A 20,131-nucleotide genomic window follows, 5' to 3' on the forward strand; every position below is an offset into this window, starting at 1 on the left:
AGTAGACCATATGATTGTCTGAGTCCAAATGGCCAATGCCAACTCATTTCAGTTCACTAATGCCTAGGATATCAATCTTTATGCATTCCATTTCATTTTTGACAACTTCCAATTTTCCTAGATTCCTACTTAGTACATCCCACATTCCAATTATTAATGGATGTTTGCATCTGTTTCTTGTCATTTTCAGTCTTGCCACAGGAGCAAATGAAGGTCTACTCCATCCATGTCATTAACAGCAACTCTACTTGGAGGAGGCAGCTCTTACCCAGTTATATTTTGAGCGTCTTCTAACCTGAGGGGTTTATTTTTTTGTGGTATATCACACAGGCGTCTGATGCTATTCTTAAGGTTTTCACTGACCACTTTTTCAGAAGTAGACAGCCAGGCCCTTCTTCCTAGTCTGCCTTAGTCTGGAAGCTCCACTAAAACCTTCTGGTATTTGAAATTCCAGTGGTATAGCTTCCAGCATTACAGCAATACAAAAGCCACCACAGTGTGTCAAACTGACAGACGAGTGGTGGATTAGGGAAGTAACAGGCTACAATTCAGAATCAGGATCAACTTGGAAATAACAGGACACAGGTTACAATTTGTCAATCAGAACAGCGTCAATTCAGAACAACTCTCAGCTTCTTCTTGGCTGTGCTTGCAGGGAGACCTTGCTCTTCTCATTTTGAGAAAAGCCTGGGCCTGGGCTCTGCCGCAGGTTCTCACTTAGGCAAGTTTGGATCTGAGAACAACTGCCCAAAGGCACTCCACTTTGCTAAGAAGCCTGCACCCGAAGGCACTCAGCTCTCTCACTCCAAGGGTTGGGAAGCTCACTGAAGCCTTCTCACTCTACTGCCCCTAGTGTTGCTGTGCCATCTCATGCCATCTCCAATGTTATAGGTCTCTCTGTCTTTCGAGTCCAGGAGGTTCTCAGTGCAGGGACCCCAGGTCAAAATGCTGTGTGTTGCTTCTGGCTCTTCTTCTTGATGGTAGTGACATCCCCCTCAATCTCTGTGGGATTGGTTCTTTTAAGCCTAGTGGAATGGCAAAGCTGACCAATCGCCTTGGTAGGCCATAGGCACTTTATCTGCATAATCACTGTCCAGTGTCTTCAAGAGTTTTACACACCTTATTTTTATAGTTCCAGCCAATCATTCTGTGTGAGTTAAGAGATGATGGCTAGAAAGGCTATATAAAATCAATTCACTGCACCACAGATGGCATCCCCTACTTTATACTTTTTATTCCAGGTGTTCTCTTGTGTATTTAATTCATTCTAATGGGCATGAAATGTGCAACATAATTATTCAATTTGTGCCTAACTTGTTTAATCTGCTTTTCTAAAGGCTTCATCATATGATGTGCCCTTCAATATCCAGTATTCAGAAGCCCAGTGGTCTGACTATTCAGCAGGCTTATTAATGGGGGTCCATGAGTCTGTGTGCTTCAGTCAGTGTCACACTCTGTGGCAAAGTGATATTCATCTTACGTTCACAGTCTCCAATGCTGTAAGTTGTTTACTAACGTAACAGTGGATGGCTATAGTACTCCTTTGGATTTGCCACATTAGAGATGGACTGTTCCATCAGTGAACAATTCAGGGCTGTGTCTTTTGTCAAGGCCTTTTATGGGCCAGTAGTTTGGGTAAACCAGGAGATGATTACACCTCTGTGCCTACTATCTCTTTGTGATGTTTGTTAAGGCCTCAGCATCCAGACTTTGTCCTCAAATAAATGTGGATTTCTCTTTCATATGGGAACCTTTTTGCACTTACCTACTTTATGGAATTTTGGTTCAGAAAAGACAGTTTACAGGATGAGAAGTCATCACTTTTTCTTGTGTTTGATGATGTCTATTTATCAGGGTTCAATAACACCAATGCAGTTACATCTCAAAGGGCTGTACTCTCGAGAGCTGGAGGAAATTCTTAAGTAGAAAAGCCCAGGGCCCACTGAATAAGGAGGGGATCTCACTGTCAAAGGTTACAACCACCTGTAAGATTGATGAAAAACACTTGCAATTTCATGTTTTTTATAGAGGACAAAGGCAGTGCTTATTGCACACTTAAATGAACTGCTTCCAGGGCCTCCATTCAAATGTAGCTGTATTATTGGTGGCTTGTTTCAGAAACTGTAAGAAAATTCTCTGGTTGCAAATGTGCTGTCTACAGTGCTAAAGATGCCAATGAGATGTGGGGTGCCCTTCTTTGTCATTGTGTGTCACATGAAGTCAGCGATTCTCCTGAGTTATTTGTGGGTACAGATTCAAAGCTTGATTTTTTTTTTTTAATCTGTCAATGTATACTTTATTACTTTGTGTAATGAAAAGTTTCAAAATTCCTTAAGTCCCAATTAATGACTAAAATTATCACTAATGAGAAAGGTGGCATCCCTGGGTGGGGTAAAAGGTTAACGTGTTTAGCAGCTAACCAAAAGTTTGGAGATTTGAGTCCACTCAGAGGCCCTTGGAAGAAAGGCCTGGTGACCTACTTCTGAAAAGCCAGCCATTGAAAACGCTTTGGAGCACAGTTCTAGTCTGACACACGTGAGGTCGTCATGAGTCAGAGTCCTTTCAGTGACAACTGGGTTTTAATAAGAAATGCAGGCAAGAAGAAAGAAGAACACATAAAATTCTAGTAAGTCAAGTAATATCAGGTTAGACTTGCTTAAGGCAAGAATAATGCCCATTTTCTTTGTTAGAATATCCCTTGATTTCTGGGCCTTACCAGGCCTAATTTTATTTCAGTTTGAGAAATGTAAGTATGGAATCTCTTGTGCCTAGGTCCATACTGCCTTCACAGGATATAATTGTGGGCTGTGTGATCTTTTCTCCAAAAAGTCTCTTCCGGGGCAGGACTTCTAGTAGTGCCAGTATGAGGAGGGTGGGAAAGTCTTCCTGTCGAAAACAATTATGAAAATGACAAAGATATTAAAAGCATATATTTCCGGGAAATAAACAAAGACAAACAGAAATTTGAGAAGAGTTTGAATCTTAAAAGATTAAAATCTTAGTTATCTAGTGCTGCTATAACAGAAAAGCCACAAGTGGATGGCTTTAGCAAACAGAAATTTATTCTCTCATGGTTTAGGAGGCTGGAAGTCTGAAGTCAGGACACCAGGTCTAGGAGGAGGCTTTCTCTCTCTGTTGGTTCTAGGGGAAAGTCCCTGTCTCCTTTCAGCATCTGTGGGCCTGGCATTCCTTGGAGGTCTACATGTGTCTTGACATCAATTTTCCCCTGAGTTGATGAGGTTCCCAGGGTAGGGACCCCATGTCCAAAGGACGTGCTCCACTCCTGGCTCTTCTTTCTTAGTGGTAGTCAGGTCCCTCTCTCTCTGCTCACTTCTCTCATTTTATTTCTTGTACCATAAAAGGTGATGCAGGCCACACTCCAGGGAAATTCCTGTTACATCAGATCAGGGCTATGACCTGTGTAAGGGTGTTGCATCCTACACTAATCCTGCCTCAATAACATAACAAACATAACCTAATCCTCTTTAACATAACCTAATCCTGCCTCATTAACCACAGGCAGAGATTAGGATTTACAACACATAGGACAATTACATCAGATCACAAAGTGGAGGACAACCACACAATTCTAGGAGTCATGACCCAGCCAAGTTAACACACAGTTAGGGGGATACAGTTCAATCCATGACAACTACTACTACATTGGGTAAGAACTGCAAGTTTGTGGCCTTTTTACTTCCTCTTAAGTGTGGACTTGACTTGTGGCTCACTTCTAATGAATACAATAAAGTGGAATTAATGGTGTGAGACTTCAGAGATTAGGTCATAAAAGGCACTGTGTCTTTCTGTTCTGTATTTCTCTCCCTCTTGAATCATTTGTTTCCCGAGAAGCTGGCTGTCATGTCATAAATACATCCGCCTATGGGAAGGCCCATGATATGAGGAATTGATGCTTCTGGCAAACACCCAGCAAGAAAATGAAACTTTCTGACAACAGCCACATCGGTGAGCTTGAATCCAGGTCCTCCAGCACTAGTCAAATATTCAGATTATTTCAGTGCCATCTGACATCTTGATTACAACCTAATAAGAAACCTTTAGTGAGAACTACCCAGCTAGCCTGCCCTGGAGTTCTGATTCTCAGAAACTCTTGGGGATAATATGTTCATTGTTTCAAACTGCTCAATTTTGGTATAATTTGTTCTACAGCAATAGATGACTACTACAGACATTATACCTGAAAATGTAATGCTGACAAAACACAAACTTAAAAATGTGAGAATGGCCTTGGAACTGGGCAGTGGACAGGAGATAGGAGGACTTGGATAAAAATGTTAGTCGACATTTGAAGTCTTGAAATTATTTGGAAAAGCCAGATGTCTTTAGAGGATGCTATGGGTGAGGGCTTAAAGGAAAGTGAGGGAAACCTTATTGGAAACTAAACGAAAGAGGGTTTTTGTAATTTTGTGACAGAAACTTTAGCAACACTATTGCCTGCAGTAATGTGGGAAGTAAAAAATGTGCCTAGTAAACTGGGCGACCTAACTAAGGAGATGTCTAAGCCAACTATTAAAAGAGCCCTGTGTTCTTGCTGTTTGAAATAGATTTCCAGAGAAGTGCTGAAGGAAAAGCTGTTAAACTAAAAGGATCCAGCATTTTCTGGTTTTGAAGATTCCCAGTCTCTCCCAATGGCAAATAATGTTAAAATTCAGAAATGACTTCCTAGAAAGATCAAATCTAAGTCACTCTGAGGCAAGCATAGTTTAAAGATGAAGCTGAGGATAATACTTTAAGATCCTTTGCCAAAATCTCAAAAAGCTCAAGTTGGTGTCTCAGAGTACAGTTTAGTCAGACAAAAGGCCTTCAAAAGAGCTATGGGTGTGTCTCACAGATCCTCCCAAACAGTAAGGCTTCTAAGACATATAAGGACGTCCATCCTTAGCAGTCTTAGCTGAAGCCTTAGGTAGAGAAGGGCTTATCTCCAAGAGATTTGTGGCTGTGGGTTTTGTCTCATGGAATGAAGTCAACAAAGTTTTTCATAAAATTAGATCAGCAGGAACAGCATGAGTTTTGAATGAAAGGAGCAGAGACAGTACTAAATGAAAACCAGCCTGTGGAGCCCTAAATTCTACTGGCAGGAAGCAGAATGAAAAAAGTATGCAACTACAAACATATGTAAAATGATAGAGGACTCAGGATGTGGAGCTAATATTCCAGAATATAGAGTCAAGGGCCATGGAGAATTATTCCTATATGACTCAGGAATATGACTGAGTCATAACCACAGAACTTCCAACATTTGCCTGGATGGATTTTAGCATTCTTCTATGGTTCCTTTGTGCTTCCCATTTTCCTTTTTAAATGTCCACAGTGGTTATCCTATGTCTGTTCCCCCATTGCATGTTGCGTGTATGAGGGAGCAGATAACTTTCTCTTTAGTGCACAGGTCTTCAGATCATGGGGAACTGTACTTGAAGCACTGTACTCAAATAAATACACACCAGGAGCTTTGACACACTGGAACCTGGAGGCTAGAATATCCATGAATCCATATTGATATACGTAAATGAATAAAAAAACAAATGGGGGTGGGGGGAAAATAGACAACCTATACAGAAAAATTCCAAATAATTTCTGTGTCTATTATGCCTTCAAGGAAGTGAAGCATAACTCCCTATCCCTTAGGTGTGGGTTTCACAAAGTGATTTACTTCCAAAGAGTACAGTACAGAAAGTGGAAGTGAAAAAATAACTTCACAGTGAAGACACCTGGGAGATACTGTCTTAGCCAGGGCAACACTATTTTAGTCAGTTGATCAAGGTTAACCTCATCACTCATAAGGTGATATTACATACAATTGGTAAGTGGTTGAGATATGTCTGCGATCCTCTTCCCAAAAACTCCTAGCCCCCATCCAAACTGAGAAAAACATCAGCAGAACTGAAATTGCGAACCAGTCTACAATATAACTGACCAGTACTCTCTGAAATTATTAAAGGTCATTGAAACAAGGAAAGTCTAAGGAACAGTAATAGCCAACGTGAGCCTATGAGACATGACAACTAAATGTAATTTGGAATCCTGGAATAAAGAGAAGGCATAGGGAAAACTAATAAAATCTGAATAAAGTACCAGAAAGCCAAACCCGCTGCTGTGGAGTCCATTCCAACAAACAGCGACTCTATAGGACAGAGTACAACTGCCCTGTAGGTGCCAAGACTATAAATTTTCAGAAGCAGACTGCCACATCTTTCTCCTTCAGACTGGCTGGTGGGTTGGAACTGCGGCCTTTTTGGTTGCAGTTTGTGGTTAGCAACCAAGCACTTCAACCGCTATGCCACCAGGGCTCCAAATAAAGTATGTAGATTAGTTAATTATGATGTATCAACATTGTTTCATTCGCTGTGACAAATGTACTATAGCAGTAATGTAAGATGTTAAAAATACAGAAATCTAAAACTATTTTAAAATTTATTTTAAAAGATGTTGTTGTTGTCAGGTGCCATAGAGTCGATTTTAACTCATACCCACCATCTGTAAAACAGAACAAACCCTGCCCAGTCCTCTGCCATCCTCATGATTGTTGTTATGCTTGAGCCCCTTGTTGCAGCCACAGTGTATTTTCAGTGCCTTCCAACCTGAGGGGCTCACCTTCCAGCACTGTATCAGACGTTTTGCTGCTATTCATATGGTTTTCATTTGTGAATTCCTTTCAAAGGTAGACTGCCAGGTCCTTCTTCCTAGTCTGTCTTAGTCTGGAAGCTCAGCTGAAACCTGTCCACCACGGGGGACCCTGCTGGTAATTTCAATACCGGTGCCATAGTTTCCAGGATCACAGCAACACTCAAGCCCCCACAGTAAGACAAATTGACAGACACAAAAGATAGTGCTCATAAAAGGAATAGGTAGTAGAAGAAAAAGTGACCCTTCGTTTTTCCCAGGTGTTGCCATCAAGGGGGTGGACAAAGCGGTAAAGGTGAGAAGAGATGGAAATCTCAGAGACGGCACAAGGCTTCTGAGCTCTCCTCTCCTCCAATGTCTCCTCCACCCGGGAGCCTGACCCCTGTGGAGTCCAGAGTTGCTCAGAGGAATCTTCATCCCCACAGTGATGCCCAGACTCTGGGTCAACATCTAGGCCAGCCTTACCGCGCAAACCCCTCCTGAGCAGCTCACTCAGAATTCGACGGTAGAGCGGGAGCGCCCCCGTGTGGCCACAGGGCTAGTAGCGCAAGATCAGAGCACCCCTTTTGCCTCCCCACGTGTTTACCCTTTTTGGTTTTCTCCATCATTTTTGTTTCCCATTTCATCTATTAGTATCTCAAGGAAGCGAACGTGGCAAGTAAAATAGTGAAACCCTAAATATCTGAAAACGTCTTTAGGCTATTCTACCACTTATGTTTGGCTTCCTATAGAATTCTGTGTTGGAAATACTTCTCCTTGCAATCTGGAAGGCATTGTTTCAATGTCTTCCAGCTTCCAGAGATGCTGCTTTTTGTTCCTTTCTGATGTTTTCAGCATCTCTTCTTTTCCATCCTCTTTCTGCAATTTCATTGTCATGTGTCTTGGTGTGGACCTATTTTCATTTAATACAGTAAGAACTTAGCTGGGGCCATTTAAAGTGTAAATTTTTGTCTGTAAACTCTAAGACACTTACATGAATTATTTTCCATCATTTCCTGCTCTCAATTCTTTTTGAAACTTATATTATCAGGTTGTTGGAATGCCTTGATTTATGGTATAAAATTTTTGCAGTTTTTCCTCTCTTCTTTGCCATCAATTTTCTATCTCGTACTACTTTGTGGGAAGTATAACTTTTATCTTCTAAATCATCTATTGATTTTTTCATTTCTATAATCCTATTTTTAATTTCCAAGAGCTCTTTCTTGTTTTCTGATTGTATATAACGCGTTAGTATTTCTTAAATGTCATATCTTTTCTTACGTCATTTAGATATTACAGATAATAGCAGTAGGGGACCAATGAGGTTTCCTGGTTATCTGCTTTCATGATATCATGATGTTTTCCCTCTCAGCACTTACTTCGGTGGTGATTTTACATTTATCTTTGTAACTTTTTTAAATAAATGCCCATCTTCTTCATACATGCAAGTTTCATACCTTGAGGGTCCCCCTTTTAGTTTTCACTGTATCTCCGGTATGTATCAGAGTTCCTAACTCACCAAAAGCCTCAAAATACATGCTGGATGACTTGAGTGTGATTTGGGGAGTTAGTCAGACTGCCCCTTGATGCCCTGAGCTCTGAGCCTCGGAGTCCTCAGTCACAGAATATTCTGAAACCTTGAGACAGTCCATTTGCACGGGATGCAGAGTCTTCATGCCTATCTGGGGGACAGGGAATCGATGGAAGATGAGTCAACAAGGCCTCTGAGAGGAAATGCCCTGGGTTCAACCTCAGCTCCACCACCTCCTTAAGAACCCTGAGTCTCCCTCTCCCTATTAATAAAAAGGAATGACACATAGGCTACCTTATGACTTTTACATAGAGGGTTAATTTGACAATCTTTGTAAAATACATGGTGTTATTGCCTGACACATATTAAGTGTTCCTCTGTTCATAGCTGTCATCACTATATTGTTTACAACATTTAGGTTGTTTCTAATCTTTTGCTTTTATGAACTACAATTCAAGGGCCATCCTTATATATATAATTTTGAAAACATCTGTGTCCTAGTTATCTAGTGCTGCTATGACAGAAATACGACAAATGGGAGGCTTTAACAAACAGGAATTTATTTTCTCACAGTTCAAGAGGCTAGAAGTCCGAATTCAGGGTGTCAGCTCTAGAGAAATGCTTTCTCCCTCTGTCGGCTCTGGAGAAAAGTCCTTGTCTCCTCTGAGCTTCTGCTCCTGGGCAATCTTCATGGGGCTTGGCATCTCTCTTTCCCCATCTCCGCTTCTCTCACTTGCTTTTTTAATCTCTTTTATATCTCAGGAAAGACTGATTTAAGACATAGCCTACACTACTCCTGCCTTATTAACACAACAAAGAAACTCCATTCCCAAATGGGATTATGACCACAGATACAGGGGTTAGGATTTATAACGCTTATTTTGGGGGGACACGATTCAATCCATAACATTCCACCCACTGCCCCCTAAATTCATGTCCTTCCCACATGAAAAATACATTCGCCCCATCACGTCATCCCCAAAGTCTTAAATCAACTCCAAATCTCACCTCTGAATCATCTAAATCAAATACGGGTGAGACTTCAGGCATATTCCATCCTGGGGCAAAATTCCTCTTCATGTGTGAACCTCTGAAATCTAGAATACAAGTTATCTGTTTCCAAGGTATAATGGTGGAACAGGCACAAGGTAGACATTTCCATTACAAATGGGAGAAACTGGAGAGAGAGAAGGGATAAAAGGCACCAAGCAAGTCCAAAACTAAGCAGAAGAATTTACGTTAGCTCTGGAGACTTGAAAACAATTCTGCCTTCTTTGGGACCTGCCCTCCGGATTCTGAGTGGAGGCCTCTTGGCCCTGGGCTTAAGGTCCCCCTTCTAGACAAACTGCGATGGCAACTCTACTCTCTTGGCTTTGGGTGGCCCTATTCTCCTAGTCCATCTGAGTGTCAACTCTATATCCTGGGCCCCAGCAGTCTCCATTCTTCTTTTCCTTTGGCTGGGCAGTCCTGCTCCCTCAGCTTTGGACAGTGGCCCCATCCCCATGGCACTTGTGAACAGCAGCCCCATACTCTGGAATCTATAATGAAGATCTCTTCTAAAACTAGGAGCGCATGGCTCCACCCTTTGAAACCGATGCAGCCCTGCTTCCCATGTTCCTTCCAACAGTACTGCTCATCTCCAAGCTGCTCCACACCTTGTCGTTTTCTTTTCTTAGAGGACAACAGATGTAGATCCTTTGGCCTCTTTCCTGCCTGTAGAATTCCAACAGGGAGACACTCTCTTTCCTTTCATTCTTTCTCTGTCTCCTGCAGTCTAAACTGATGGGCTCTCTGCTCTGGTAATTTGTTAGGTCTGCTAGTCACTGGCCTAATCTCTTTAACAAAATGTTGTGTAGCTAAATCCTTGATGAAAATTCTAGACCACATGTCCTTAGTTTCTACGACAGAATTTTCCCAATCTTTAAGCTTTTTTCATTCCGCACAGTTCATTTTTCAGTCCATCTCTTTCCTCTTGCATTCTACTGTAAGCAGCAAGGAGAAACCACGTGGCTCCTTTAAGGTCTTGCTTAGATATCTCCTCAGCTAAATATCCATGTTCATCACCTACAAGTTCTAACTTCCACCAAACATTTGGACATAATCCAGGCAAGTTCTTTCCCGCTGCACAGAAAGCATCACCCTCCCTCCATTGTCTACTCACATGCTCATCATCTTCTTTCCAAGTCTCACCAAACGCACATCTAACGTCCACGTTTCTAGCGACATTCCGTTGTGGCACCAGCTGTGTTCTCCGAGCCTTCTCTGTAGCTCTCCGCACTTCCTTCGGAGCCCTAACCAGGTTGCCTTTGGCGTCCATCATTCTACCAACGGTCTCTTCAAGGCAATCTAGGCGTTTTCTATTTGGCACCTTAAAACTCTTCCACCTGTACCCATTACCCAATTCAAAAACTGCTTCACACTTCAAGTATCTGTTAGAGCAGCACCCCACTTCTGATTCCTAGGGGGATGCTTCCTCTCTCTGTCAGCTGGGAGGAAGATCCTTGTCTCTGAGCTTCTGCTCCTGGGCAGTCTTCATGTCGCTTGGCATCTCTCTTCTCCCACTTCTGCATCTGTTGCTTGCTTTTTAAATCTCTCTCATATCTCAAAAGAAATTGATTTAAGACACACCCTACTCTAGTCCTGTCTTATGACCATGTCAAAGAAAACCCTTTCCCAAATGGGATTATAACCACAGATACAGGAGTCAGGATTTACACACATTTTGGGGGGACACATTTCAATCCATAACAATGTGTGGTTATCTTAGGATAAACCCCTAAAAGAGAAATTTTTGTGTCAACATGTAAACATGTTTAAATTGTTGAGATATTTACCAAAAATGTCTGTCAGAAATTTTGTACCAGTTTTTCATCCCCTCAACCTCTATGATGGTACGTTTTACCTGCACTCTAGCCAACACTTTTGTTTATTTTTATCTTTGCCAAGCTAAATTTTTATTCCCATTTCTTATTCCACATTTTTATTTTTGCTCACATTGGTTTATTACTGATATATTTGTTTGACATTTGTATTTCTTCTTTTCCAAACTACTTTCTAGTAATCTTTGATCATTTTCTAATTGGGACTGTTAAGTGTTAAAATACTGAACTGAAGAATGGAGGTGGGGGGAGAGCAGCACTGACATCCACGAAGTGATCTGCCACTCCCACCTACACTTCAGGTTGTTAGAAGCTGGCCTGGCGCTGATAGCTGGGCCAAGTTATTATTCTGTTGAACATAAATCATCTCATAAGACACCAATATCAGACAAGGTCACTATGAGACCATTTTGAATTGAGACAAAACCAGACTGCTTCATAATTTTGAATATTGTTACCAATTACAGCTTCATCCTCACTCTAGCCTGCCCTCCTTAGAAATAAGATTTATTCAGATATCCAATCATGGGAATGCCCCAGCTTCCTAACTGCATTCAATCTAGAGGAAACACTGATTCCTTCTACCCTCCCCAACTGACTTGATGACAATGGGTGAAATCACCCAATAAAGCCAAATCCTGTAATAGGTTCTTTCTCACTCCCATATAAAGATGTCCCATGGTTCCCTATACAGTGTATCCTCTCTTGCCGAAACATGTAATAAACACAACTTGTTCAACTACAGGTAAGGTCCCGGTGGTCTTTGGCTAAAGGACATTGGCACATTACCCTTTTGTCTGTCAAATTGTTTTATGTGTCTTTGAGTTTGATTATGAGCTTGCATTTGTGTGTTTGTGTTTGCCATAGAGAAGTTCTTCCTTTTTCTTTATAGTTTTTCAACTTTGTTTCATGCTTAGAGAATCCTTTTCACTCCACAACTGTCAATATTTCATGTATATTTTCATCTAGGTAGAAACAATGAGGACAAGGGGTCTGAGGGTGAAGGGACACAGAAAATATTTGAATTTGGGAGAAGTGGAGAGGGCAATAGTTAAAGAATTATAAGGTGATAGAATTCTAAGGTTTAAAGTTCATGTTTCATAATTTACCAAATATGTGTACAGGGCCGACAGGGTATTTGATACATGTGATATTCAGTAAATACATTCTCTTGGGCCAAGTGAAGACTTGTTTGCCTCCATATGTTCATCATGTTAGAGAAAACAATCACAGCACGGATCCCAATATTTAGACAAGGATTGACACCAAGAATGGACATTTGTGAACACTTGTGACCCTGAGGTGAGAAGTCATGTTTTAGCTAATGCCTATAAAAAATGCCTATACAATCTAGTTATTAAATAACTATTAATTAAATTTTTATGGGCGTTCTGTATTTTAAGGATATGCCTGAGACCCATGTGAAAAATCCATGGTTTTAAATAAAGGTAATTTTAATATACTTCAATCCATAAAACACAAGTATTATTTCGGGAGAGAGATTGAAAATTCAGCACACCTTATATATGTACTGTCAAATATCGCAGTACTATGCAGTTGTGGCTACTTAAATTAATAAAATAAACTTAAAAGTTCAACTGCTCAGTTGCACTAGCCACATTTCAAGTGCTCAATAGCCACACATGGCTAGTGGCTACTGCAGCAGACAGCATGGATATACAATACCTTCATCGCAGAAAGTTCTTGACAGCGATGCTCTTGATGGTTTATGGACCTCGAGTCAGGTGCCTTAGATTCATTTCTAATGAGGGGCCCTTATCATTTCCCCCACAGACTGCATCAGATTTCCAGCTGTCTGGGATATGGATCTACATTAAGCTGGTGTGTGACAAAACTGAAACACATCATGAGTGAATATCTGGTGCCTTCATGAACAAATGTTCCCAGTTAAAAAGAGGGAATATCGTTCCCTGCACCTCAGTTTTCGGACTGAGAACTCTCTGTGGCATTAAATTTCTAGTGGTAAGTTCTCTTCTAGAAGAGCCCATGGGAAGAGTCCTAAGCTGAGCTTTGGGAGGCAGAGAGTTCAGCTCAGGGAGAGGGATTCTGGGAGGTGAAGAGGAGGCAAAGAGGCTGTGGCCATTTAGGGGACTCCCTGGTTTACTCAGAACAGCAGTTTTCAAAGTGTGATCTGTGGGAGTCTTGGAATCACTGAGATCCTTTCACAAGATCCATGAAGTCAAAACTTTATTATAACATTACAGGCAATCCCCATGTACAAAGGAGATCCATTCCTAAATCTGTCTTTAAGTCTAATTTGTAGGTATGCAGAACAGGTACATACGGTTCTTATTGAGAGTCAGTTAGTCAAATGTTTGTCTTGGTATAGAGTACACATTTTACCTTTCTATGCATATAAAACACTTAAACACTTCTAAATACACTAAAACATCTTAAACACGAATGAACTTCACAAAGTAGTGGAGGCATTCCTTATTACGATCCATTGTATTTAACTCAAATAGGTTTTACGGCAGTTCATTCTTAAGTAACAACCAAAAACCAAACCAAACTCTTACCGTGGAGTCCATTCTGGATCATAATGACCCTATAGGACAGAGTAGAGCTGTCCCATAGGGTTTCCCAGAAGCTCCTGGTGGATTTGAACTGCCGACCTTTTGGTTAGCAGTTAACCACTATACCACCAGGGTTTCCTCTTAAGCACCAAAGGTGGGGGGGGGGGACAAAAACAAACAAACCGGTCGCCGTCCAGTTGATTGTGACTCATAGCAACCTTATAGGACAGTAGAATTGCCCTATAGAGTTTCCAAGGAGCACCTGGTGGATTTGAACTCCTGACCTTTTGGTTGGCAGCCTTAGCACTTAACCACTATGCCACCCGGATTTCCTCTTAAGTACCAGCTGTCCATAAATCTGATGTTCTTAACCTGGGAACTCATTGTACTAAGAAATATTTCGTCTTTCTCACTGTGTTGATACTTGCACTGAGGTAAATCAGCTGTGAACATAACAAAAATCAAGGCTGTGTCGTGAAACTTCAGTAGTAATTGTATTCTTCACCTTCACGTACCTGCAGGAAGAAAACGAAAACCAAAGCAGTTTCACTTAAAGGTGTACTAATTGAAGCATTTCCTCCAGTCCACGTCTTTTCATATCCTATGTGATGAAGTGGGAAGTAAGTATATATAAAGCACTACATTCCAAAGTATGATGTTTGTCTCAAGGAAAATAATTTGTGATCTGAACTAGCTTCTTCTCTTTTTTTTTTTTTTTAAATGGAATATCATTTTCACTTGAAAGATGGAATGACAGAAAAATTATCTTGGCTATTGGATACTTTATTCAAAATCAATAATTATCTACTTGTCACTTTAAGAGAACCAACTGATAGTTTGTTGTCAATGATAAAATGTAGCCTCTGAAGAGATGAGAATATTGGACAAGTTGTATCCACCACAAGTTGACAGCTTTCTAAAATTTACAAACTTTTCTGCTGGAATCAGTGGTAATACTAACAAATGTGACTTGCTGATATTTTGTAATGAAATCTGCCAACCCTAGAAGATCGGCACACTCAGTGACCTAACGCAGCGGTTAAAAAAATTCACGCCTTAGGACAAGGTTCATTCAATGTGCAAAATGGACCTATGAGTTTTAATGAACAGAATACAAAATATTCAATAATAGGGTTTCCGATGGCAACTAACCTTTAAGAAACGACCGCTTCTGTAGCTTTAGTGAAGTATCAGAGGCGAACACTCACAATTACTTGGAAAGGCTATTAAAAATACTCCTCCCTTTTCCAACTTCATAGTTGTGTGACACTGGATATTTTTGTATCCACCGCAACCAAAATAACAGATTGAAAGTAAAAACAGATGTGAAAATCCAGAAGCCTTTTATTGACACAGGTAAGAGACGTGCAAAGATGTAAAGTGATCCACTCTTCTCACTACATTATTTTGGAAAACAATTATTTTTTATTAAAACATACTATGTTAAAGTTTAATGGGTTATTATTTTAATTCTGCTTCAATTGCTCGTATGGTTAATATCGGTAGATGTAATCCACAAACAAAATCTCTTTGAGTTCCTCATTAATTTGTAATAGTAATAGAAATTCTAACGAACCCTGGTGGCTCAATAGTTACGCTCTTGGCTGCTAGGAAAGGTTTGTGGTTGAACACACCAGGCGCTCCGCAGAAGAAAAGACCTTGCTGATTACAGCCTAGGAAACCCTATGGGGCAGTTCCACTGTGTCATATAGGGCCGCTATGAATCCACTCCAGGGCACACAACATCAACAACGTAGAGATTCTGAAATTAACAAAAACTTGTGCCTTAAGCAGGTCCTGGCCCAGGACTTACGAGGCAGTGTGGTAAAGAAGGGTAGGGCAGAAGGAGAGGGGTCAGGGCAAAGTCCCAAGTCCCTTGGCAGGCACTCAGGTCCGATGGCGGCGCCAGGGTTGGGGTGGCGCAGTTTTGGGGATTCCCCGTCTCCCCAGCGGTTCACTTCTCCTTCTCACAACCTGTGCCAGCTCCTTCTGCCTGGACACACATGACGAAACCCCAGTTCTGACTCCAACTGGGTCTCCAATTACTGGAGCAGCCAATCGCCGTCACTGCGGCTCCCGTTTATAAGGTCGGTTCGGAGCAGCCCGGACGCAGATTCTCCCTAGAACCCCAGCACCCGGGTCATGGCGCCCCGGACCCTCCTCCTGCTGCTCTCGGAGGCCCTGGCCCTGACCCTGACCCGGGCGGGTGAGTGCGGGGTCCGGGGGCAAATGGCCTCTGCGGAGGGAGGAGCGAGGGGACCGCTCGGCGGGGACGCAGGACCCTCGGGGAAGCCGCCACCGCCCCGAGCCCCCACCCCGGCCCTACACCCCGGCCCTGCTCCTCCTGCCGCCTCTTCTCCGCCCACGAGCCCCTCACCCCTCACACCTCACCCCTCTCCCCTCCCCGCCCTCATCGACCCCGGACCCGGGCCCGCGCGGGGAGGGAGGGGTCGGTGGTCTCAGCTTCTCCCCGCCCCCAGGCTCCCACTCTCTGCGGTATTTCGACACCACTGTGTCCCGGCCCGGCCGCGGGGAGCCCCGGTACATCTCCGTCGGCTACGTGGACGACACGGAGTTCGTGCGGTTCGACAGCGACGCCGCGAACCCGAGGATGGAGCCGCGGGTGCCGTGGATGGAGCAGGAGGGGCCGGAGTATTGGGACCGGGAGACACAGAGCGCCAAGGGCGACACACAGACTTCCGGAATGTGCCTGCAGAACGTGCGAGGCTACTACAACCAGAGCGACGCCGGTGAGTGAGTGACGCCGGGCCCAGGTCGCAGGTCACGGGTCCCCTCGTCCCCACGGCCGCGTCGCCCCGAGTCCCCGGGTCCGAACCTCACCCCGAGACCACGGGACCCCTCCCAGGAAGAGCCGCAGAGATTCGACCCGGTTTCGTTTTCAGTCTAGAACCCTTTGGGCTCCGACCAATGGCCGCCCGCCTGGGGTGGTGGGGGCGGGGCTGACTGCGGGGGCGGGGCTGACGGCGGGGCGGGGTCAGGGTCTCACACCTTCCAGAGTATATATGGCTGTGAAGTGGAGTCCGAGGGGCTCTTCCTCCGCGGGTTCGCTCAGTACGCCTACGATGGCGCCGACTACATCGCTCTGAACGAGGACCTGAGCTCCTGGACGGCAGCGGACACGGCCGCTCAGATCACCCAGCACAAGTGGGAGGCTGACAAGTATGCAGATGGGTTCAGGGCCTACCTGGAGGGCAGGTGCCCGGAGTCCCTCCGTAGATACCTGGAGAACCGGAAGGAGGCACTGAAGCGCTCAGGTACTAGGGGCTGTGGCGCCTCCCCGAACTCTCTTTGAGTTGGGATTGTGTCCACCCTTGTGGACTTTCAAAAGGAAAATGGAATACACACCAAAATACCACCCCTTTCTCTGGGTGTAGAGAGTGAGGAGTTAGCCCAGAGTTCCAGATCCTGTACCACAGAGCAATCCTATAGGGTCGCTATGAGTCGGAATCGACTGGACGGCAGTGGGTTTTTTTGTCTGGTGGTACCAGAGAGCGACTTGGCCAGAGGAGCCCTTCTTTCAGAGACTGTTAAGGGACCCACTCACTCTGGGGATAGGATAGTAGGGGAGATAATTCCTGACAGATCACAAGCTCCCTTTGATCCTGGAATTGACCTTGAGAACCACCAGCAACTTTTTCTCTCAAATCTTGTTCTCTGCCACATACCTGATCAGTTTGGAGGTCTGATTCCAGCTTTTCTGAGTTGCTCAGCCTCCACTCAAGTCAGAACTAGAAATCCCTGTTCTCAGACACCTGGAGCCTCCTACTCTGGGCTGCCTCACCCTGTTTCTAGAACTTTCTGAAGAATAAGATTATCCCAGATTCCTGGTCCAGGCTGGTTTCTCACTCCCTCCCCTATCTCAATTGTCCTGTCCATTCTCAGGATGGTCACATGACCACTGCTCAGGTAACCCATGGGAGTTGATGGTAAGTTCCTGAATTTTCTGACTCATTCCCTCAGACCCCCCCAAAGCACACATAACCCACCACCCCATCTCTGACCGTGAGGCCATGCTGAGGTGCTGGGCCCTGGGCTTCTACCCTGCGGAGATCACCCTGACCTGGCAGCGGGACGGAGAGGACCAGACCCAGGACATGGAGCTTGTGGAGACCAGGCCTGCAGGGGACGGAACCTTCCAGAAGTGGGCAGCCATGGTGGTGCCTTCTGGAGAGGAACAGAGACACACGTGCCATGTGCAGCATGAGGGACTGCCCAAGCCTCTCACCCTGAGATGGGGTAAGTCGGGGAGGCAAAGGTGTGGCCCCTTCTCAGGGAAGCAGAGGTTCTTGTGGGCACAGCAGCAGGGTCACGGCCTCTCACTTTCCCCTCCCTTTCCAGAGTCCCGTTCTCAGTCCCCCGCCATCATCATGGGAATCATTGCTGGCCTGGTTCTCCTTGTGGTCGTTGTAGCTGTGGTGGCTGGAGCTGTGATCTGGAGGAAGAAGAGCTCAGGTAGAGATAGGGCTGGGGCCTGAGTTTTCTTGTACCACTGCAAGTTTCAAACCCCAGATAGAAGTTTGCCTGCCTTCTGCCTCTACTGTGAAGCACTATCCACGCACTGCGAATACCCTGTCTGGGGCCTTTTGTGCTAACACTTACTCTTTTGTAAAGCACACGTGAACATGAAGACAGATTTTTTCACCTTGATTCTGGTGATGGGGACCTGATCCCTGCAGTCACAGGTCAGAGGGGAAGGTCCCTGCTGAGGACAGAGCTCTAGGATGGTGATGGGTCCAGTCCCAGCACATCTCTTCTATTCTTGTTTACTGATCCTGTCCTGGGTCTGTAGTCACGGTTCCGAGGTCCACAAATAGCTGACTCTTCAAGAACCTTATGGTTCTGACTCCTTTCAAACTTTCAAAGGGTGTTTTCTTCCCACAGGTGGAAAAGGAGGGACATATGCTCAGGCTGCAAGTACGTATGGTGGGACGTAATTCCCTGAGACCCTTGGGCTAGTGTAGGTGGGACCCCATGGGTAGCCCCACTCCATAATTCTTCCTTTAGCCTCACCTGCTCCTGCGGCCTCTGACCAGATCCTGTTTTTGGTTTCTCCAGGCAGCAACAGTGCCCAGGGCTCTGATGTGTCTCTCATGGCTTGTAAAGGTGAGACCCTGGGGGCCTGATATGGGGAAGGGGTTGGAGCAGTGGGAACACAACTTGGCTATGGGTATTCATTGTACTTGGTCATTTTGAGCATGTGGTGGGCTATTCAGTATATCAGCTCTTAACAGTGACTAACCCGAATTTGTTTGTGATTTCTTTCTTCTGTAGCATGAGAGAGCTGCCTTGTGTGGGACTGAGTGGTACAAGATTTGTTCATCCCCCTCCCTCTTTGCGACTTCAAGAACTCCTGACTTCTCTTTCTGAAGTCTGAATGTGTCTGTGTTTTTGTCAGCATAAGATGAGGACATAGGAGACTAGCCCCACACCAAAAGAACCCCCTCCCTACACAGACCTGTGTCTATTAGCTCATCAACATTTCTATTCCATCATGACAGGGATGGCAGGTCCCCATTCATTCTGTAACTTCTTGTTGCTCTGGGAGGCACTGTCTCACTTCCCTTTTGAAAATGAGAGTCTGATATTAATTTGTTTTTTCAAAATCTTGCAATGAAGTGTGGTTGATGGGTTAATTAAAGGAGAGGAAAATTCTGAAAATTTAAGAGGCAATAAAAAAAGTCTTGATAACCTTCCAGAATCCTGTGTTTGCTGTGTTGAGTCTGTTGCAGGCAGAACAAGAGAAGACCATGGCGTAGCTCAGTGTGGATGGGGCCTTTGCCCCTTTAATGCTTAGTACTTTGTGGACTTTGACATGGTTACCTCTTAGCTGGGTCATCTTCACTGCCCTATTGTCCTTGTTCCCTTAGTAGAACCTTGTCCCACCAGGACCTGTGATCACAGGGACTCAGATATCACCTGGCCTTCTCCTGTCTCCAGGATGCTGGACAGCTAGGACTTTGTATGTCTAGTCAGCCTGTGTTCAATCCTGGCCTAACCTTCAGCCATCATCATTGTGTGGTTATTTTTGTGTCTTGTTTGTTGTAGAGGTTTATGTCTGTTCTCGTACATGAGAGCTTGTTCTTGGTCCCATCCTCCTCCGGGTATCCCCATCACTGACAGCACTGGGAATTGTTTTCCTGTCAGTATCTCCACAAGGCTCAGGGTGGCCCCTGTGCACAGCAGTCTCTGTGGTATTGAGAAATGAATTTTCAGACTACTCCACCTCTTTGCCTCCTTCTAGGATTGTACTGGATTATTCTTTCCATTTTCCCCCCAACCTCTTTTTAAAGAGCTAGATTCTGGAATTAGCAGAGGGTAGGGATCTGGTAGTTTTACACCTTGAGAAATTCCTGTTGTGTTTCCATCTTCTGCTCACCTACCCTCTCTGCCTGCTCTTAGCTCTAGAGTCCTAGTGCTGGCTCCTTCCAAATTGATGGCTATCTAAAGCAGACTCATTTACATTCACAGTTGATTGGAAAATAGGGCCCCTAAGCCTAGGATTGTTCCTTTCTGAAGATGGAAATGAACTTGTGTGCTGTAGT

The 20,131-nt window shown here is 44.2% G+C and overlaps 2 protein-coding genes across 5 annotated transcripts in view; both read left to right on the forward strand.

Annotated features, from left to right (window-relative positions):
* Positions 1 to 20,131, forward strand: part of LOC100676584 (HLA class I histocompatibility antigen, A alpha chain-like) — a 177,275-nt gene that overhangs the window by 71,216 nt on the left and 85,928 nt on the right. The window contains exons 5-8 of one of the 4 annotated variants that reach the window (XM_064282770.1): positions 17,928 to 18,041; positions 18,471 to 18,503; positions 18,645 to 18,692; positions 18,861 to 18,988. The exons of 1 other annotated variant lie outside the window; for it this stretch is intronic. In XM_064282770.1, the coding sequence (XP_064138840.1) occupies positions 17,928 to 18,041; positions 18,471 to 18,503; positions 18,645 to 18,692; positions 18,861 to 18,865 (200 nt within the window). In that variant the 3' untranslated portion in view covers positions 18,866 to 18,988. Of the gene's footprint in view, positions 1 to 17,927; positions 18,042 to 18,470; positions 18,504 to 18,644; positions 18,693 to 18,860; positions 18,989 to 20,131 lie in introns of those variants that run through there. 2 more of the 4 variants (XM_064282754.1, XM_064282760.1) reach the window with 2 other exon arrangements.
* On the forward strand, positions 16,055 to 17,529 carry LOC135230822 (patr class I histocompatibility antigen, B-2 alpha chain-like). The gene is made up of 2 exons (XM_064282804.1): positions 16,055 to 16,318; positions 16,568 to 17,529. The coding sequence occupies exons 1-2, from the start codon at positions 16,180 to 16,182 to the stop codon at positions 16,879 to 16,881; spliced, it is 453 nt and encodes a 150-aa protein (XP_064138874.1). The 5' UTR covers positions 16,055 to 16,179; the 3' UTR covers positions 16,882 to 17,529.

This window comes from Loxodonta africana, chromosome 1, assembly GCF_030014295.1.
Source record: "Loxodonta africana isolate mLoxAfr1 chromosome 1, mLoxAfr1.hap2, whole genome shotgun sequence".
NCBI classification, from domain to species: domain Eukaryota; kingdom Metazoa; phylum Chordata; class Mammalia; order Proboscidea; family Elephantidae; genus Loxodonta; species Loxodonta africana.